Source organism: Cryptomeria japonica, chromosome 1 (assembly GCF_030272615.1).
Source record: "Cryptomeria japonica chromosome 1, Sugi_1.0, whole genome shotgun sequence".
Taxonomy (NCBI): Eukaryota; Viridiplantae; Streptophyta; class Pinopsida; order Cupressales; family Cupressaceae; genus Cryptomeria; species Cryptomeria japonica.
Window position 1 is genome coordinate 149,298,176 of NC_081405.1, and position 5,260 is coordinate 149,303,435.

The 5,260-nt window shown below is 40.1% G+C and overlaps 1 protein-coding gene across 1 annotated transcript; it reads left to right on the plus strand.

Annotated features, from left to right (window-relative positions):
• The first annotated feature begins 260 nt into the window (after positions 1 to 260).
• LOC131050769 (linoleate 9S-lipoxygenase) lies at positions 261 to 5,047 on the plus strand. The gene is made up of 9 exons (XM_057985026.2): positions 261 to 840; positions 1,209 to 1,489; positions 1,586 to 1,826; positions 1,921 to 2,244; positions 2,323 to 2,408; positions 2,496 to 2,603; positions 2,685 to 2,992; positions 3,671 to 3,934; positions 4,043 to 5,047. The coding sequence occupies exons 1-9, from the start codon at positions 417 to 419 to the stop codon at positions 4,821 to 4,823; spliced, it is 2,817 nt and encodes a 938-aa protein (XP_057841009.2). The 5' UTR covers positions 261 to 416; the 3' UTR covers positions 4,824 to 5,047.
• The last annotated feature ends 213 nt before the right edge of the window (positions 5,048 to 5,260 follow it).

Sequence of the window (5,260 nt, forward strand, 5' to 3'; positions counted from 1 at the left end):
ACAGTACAGATTGACTAACGCGCATGTTAGTCACGCATTTTACACCGTCCATTTTGCAATAAACGGCTGCGATTGACTAACACATCACTATCACCGCTGTACAAAAGTCCGTTTTGGAGCCAGAATAGCCGTGGCCTAATAAACATTATGTCTCTAACTCCATTCAAGATTGGACCTCGTGGTCAATAATAAATTTTATATTTACTAGCTTTAAATAATCTTATAGGACTGTAAATCTACACGGTTTTGAATGTGTCTTTCTCACTTCACATAAAACGCGTTAACTTGCCTCACAGAGAACTCTGCAAAAGGTATTTATAGACCAACAGAGATTAGGTACAACACACGATCTGCATTGTTCATCAAAACCAAAACAATAGAGTTGAAGGAGAAAGTGATTGAGGAAAGTAAGGAAAATGGATTCAATGAGGGTATTGGGGAGCAAAAATTTGTTATTAGAGAAGAATGCTCATGTAGGTAGCCATAGATGTATTTCTGCCAATTTAGCTATGCCAGTCTTAGGGATTGACAAAAGAAACCAGACTGGTTTTTCTTCTCTCCCTTCATTGTGCACTAATTCTTCTTTCATCTCATTGGGGAGAGGGCTTTCCAGATCTAGGAAAGTCGCCACAAAACTTACTTCCAGAACTAGAATTGCAGAACCTGAAATTGCCACGGAAGAGCGCATTGAGGAATATGAAATTACTGGCGAAGTAGTACTGCAGAAGGTGGCTATTCTCAACCTTACGGACTACTGTGCAACAGTATCTGACGAAGTCTCTGAATTGATGGGGAAAAAGGTTTCTCTTCAGCTTGTGAGCAGCGACCAAATTGATCCCGGTATTCTATACATTGCCGATCTGCTTTTAAAATGAATGATTCAATTTTTTACTGAATGAACCATTCTAACTCACTTTGCTCATACGCACCCAAAACTAAATTTCATATTTTACCTTTTACCTCTTGTGCTAATGAATCAACGTAGATATTCACAACTTGTATCAGTTTTAAAATTTAGGGTATATGTTCTTTGCAGGGCATGGCTACTCAATGTTTAAGTTATATATATTGATTATTGATGTGTTATGTGTAGATATAATTCACAACTTGTATCAGTTTTAAACTTTAGGGTATATATATGTTCTTTGCAGGGCATGAACACTCAATGTTTAAGTTATATATATTGATGTGTGATGTGTTATGTGTAGAAACGGGATTAGGAAAAACGGTTGGGGAGCCATCTTATTTAAATTGGAACCCGTGGGACGGACCCATTTCAAGTGAGACACGCTACACAATCAGCTTTAAATGGAACTCTGCGCTTGGTTTTCCCGGTGCATTTGTCGTAAAAAATATGCACAGCCGAGAGTTCTATCTTAAATCACTCACCATATCCATCTCAGGTCAGGGGACAGTTCATTTTGAATGTACTTCATGGATATTCCCTTCTAAGGTCAACCCTAATGACCGTGTTTTCTTCGCCAATAAGGTGTGTCATACATTTCATATCATAAGCAAATCATGTTTAGTATTTAACCTTTGTAATTCATGGGCATAGGACTGACTGAATGTCATGTTTTATCAGACGTTTCTTCCAGATGAAACTCCAGTGGGTTTGAGGAAATTCAGGGAGATGGATTTGATATCCCTCCGAGGAAACGGAACCGGAGAGAGGAAGGTGTATGATCTCATATATGATTATGATGTCTACAATGATATTCAGGGGTCGGAGACAGACCCAGATGTGCGAAGGGAAGTGCTGGGCGGATCGCAGGACTTCCCATATCCCAGAAGATGTAGAACCGGTCGTCCACGCATTAAAAACGGTATACATGTTCAGTACTTTATTGGTACAACATGCTTATATATCTGTTTAGAATGGAATGGTAACAGAATTCTTCGTTCAATAATCTTTGGCAGCCCCGCAATTCGAAACCCGAACAAGCCCGTTCTTTATTCCGCCGGACGAAAGGTATCCTTACTCAGACTTTACTGACTTTACCGCTCACATAATCACGGCAGCTGCTAACGCCATTATTCCCACTATCGAGGATATCCGCGATGGCGCCTTCGAATCCTTCGGTCAAATCAGTGAGCTTTACAAACGGGGATTGAGAAGCCCCAATAATTCTCGCCGGAATCTCCGTCAAATTAATAACCCAGTCCTATTTATCCAGCGACTCTTCGCCGACCTGGAGGATGATCTTCCTCTCATAAATTTCAATCCTCCACAAGTTGTCAAAGGTAAGTTTTAGTTGTAATTTTTTTTTAATATAATCTAACCGTATAGATATGAAATTTGACTAATGTTCTGTGCTACAGTTGATGAGTTTGCATGGAGAAAAGACGAGGAATTTGCACGTCAAACACTTGCAGGCTTGAATCCGTTGGTGATTCAGTGCCTAGAGGTAACCCAGATCCTCAAAGTCCAATATTGTTCCCTTTTACCGTTCTTACATATCTGAAATAGCATCGTTTGCTGTTTTTTTGGACAGAACTTTCCTCCTTCCAGTAGCTTAAATGAAAAGTTGTACGGCCCACAGAAGAGCGCCATCACAGCCCAACACATAGAAAAATATCTTGAAGGCCTTTCTGTGGATCAGGTAATTTTTATCTCTTCGAAATCTTGATCTTGCTTTACCTGTGTTATAAAAATATAATTAAATTAAATGTAAAACTTGCAGGCTACTGAACTGAAAAGGTTGTTTATTGTGGACTACTATGATGCTTATATGCCCTACATCGAGCGCATTAATAAGCTTTCCAAAGATGTTAAAGAATATGCAAGCCGCACAGTTTTTTTCCTCACGAAGGAAGGAACATTAAAGCCAGTCGCCATAGAGCTGTGCTTGCCACCTGTTGATGAGAAAGCAGCTGTAAGGAAGGTTTTTACACCAGGGGAATATGGGACAGAAGAAGGACCACTGTGGCAACTGGCCAAAGCCCATGCTAGAGTCAACGATGCAGGTTACCATGAGCTCATCAGTCACTGGTATATTCTCACTCATGTGCTTTCATTAAACACGTCAATTACCATTTGTACTGTAGTAAACCCTAACCTCCTTCCGTTCTATTCCCATAGAATTTGAGGGGCATTAATGACGTGCCCTACAATTCTATGGATGCGGAATTAATAAACCCCCGGTTATGGAACCATAGAACTATAGCTTGGGGGATAGGGGGGGGCCTTCAAATAGTAGGGGGCTAGCTTATAATAGTAGGGGGCTAGAAGAACCAATTAATCAGTTCATGCGAGCTCGATTCTAGCCCTTATTATAGCAGGTTTATCCATAGAATAGTAGGGCCGCATTAATTTACCCCAGCCGGGGTAGGGGATCCCCAACCGGCATCTATAGCCTCCCACTCGAGCCTTCTAGCACTTATTGATGCTTAATCTAGCAACGGCATGAGTGCCCCTACTATTCTAAGGGCCCTACTATTCTAAGGGCCCTACTATTCTAAGGGGCGCCCCCCACCCAACCCCACACACGGAGAAGTAGTTGGGAGGGAATTCTAGTAGTTGCCGAACCCGCGGGGACTCGAGACTAGGAACTATAAACTAGGGTATGGATTGGAGTGGACGCTGTCGAGATGAGATGCTTGGAGTGAGTGATTCATGTTACACAATCACGGGAACTTACGCAAACTTTTGTTTTGTAATTGACTGCAGGCTGACAACTCATTGTGTAACAGAACCTTTCATTATCGCTACACACAGACAACTAAGCAAAATGCACCCAGTATACAAATTATTGATACCTCATTTCCTTGATACCATGGACATTAATCAGGCTGCCCGCCAGAGCTTGATAAATGGAGGAGGTATTATTGAATCTGGCTTTACCCCTGGTAGATATTCTATGGAAATATCATCTAAAGCCTACAAAGATTGGAAATTCAATGAGCAAGGATTGGAAGCTGATCTACTTAAAAGGTAAGTGATAGGCCAATTTCATTGCTCACTGCAAGTTTTAGCTTTGCCTAAATTAAAATATAGGACCAACTAAATTGATTCTTTCATCAACCATGTACCCGCGTGCAGGGGAATGGCAGTACGGGATTCAAATGTACCAAATGGTTTGAAGCTTGTGATCGAGGACTACCCATATGCTGTGGACGGCATTGAAGTATGGTTTGCCTTAAAGCGATGGGTTTCAGACTACTTGTCTCTGTTTTACAAGGACAATATCTCAGTTAAAAAGGACAAAGAGTTGCAGGCTTGGTGGGATGAAATAGTAAATGTGGGGCATGGAGACCTCAAGGACGATCCGAGTAGATGGTACAAGATGGAATCTTTAAATGAAGCAGTCCAAATAGTGGCAACTATCATCTGGACTGCATCTGCTCACCATGCTGCTGTAAACTTTGGGCAGTATGCCTATGGAGGATACATGCCCAATTTTCCCACCATGAGTAGGCGCTTGGTTCCAGAGAAGGGAACACCTGAATATGATGAACTCCTTAAGAACCCAGATGCATTTTTCCTCAAGACCATCTCTACTCCAAAGCAAGCTATCATTATCATGGCTGTTTTGGAAGTTTTGTCAGGGCATGCAAGACATGAGGTATACGTGGGACAGTTGCAGGGGTCTACCATGGATAGAGTAGACGATCCACGTGTGGGGGAAGCATTCGCGAGATTTTCAGAAAGCATGATAAAGATTGAGAAGAATATAAAGGAGAGGAATAGTAACTGTCAAATTTACAAGAACAGGGCTGGACCCGCACAAGTTCCTTATACCTTACTATACCCTGACACTACTAATTTATCGAAATCAGGTGGTCTTACAGGTCAGGGAGTACCCAATAGCATCTCCATCTAATAGATTTAAAACATTTAATACATTATAACTCAGTTTGGTTCCAATCTAGCTTTTCTGTCTTTATGTCGAAAGGCATTTAGTTCAATGGTAAAATTCATGTTAAATTCATGTTGTAAGCATTTAGATAGTACTGAGTTCAAATCTGCTATAATGCGAAAATGAGTAATATTTAAATTGAAAATGTGTAATGGACTAAAAGATCAATCAATTGAGTGTTATTATAATGGTTATTTTAATTGGATTAGATTTGCTTTTAATAAATAATATAAAATGTGCAATCAACATATATTGTTATTTCTCATTCAATCTTTGTTATATAGAAGAAATAACATATGTCTACTGATTAATTCTTCTGAACAGTTTTGATTTGTTTTCTTGTTAATTATTACAATTTTGAAATCAAATTATCGATATCACTTCTTTAAACATGTCATTGT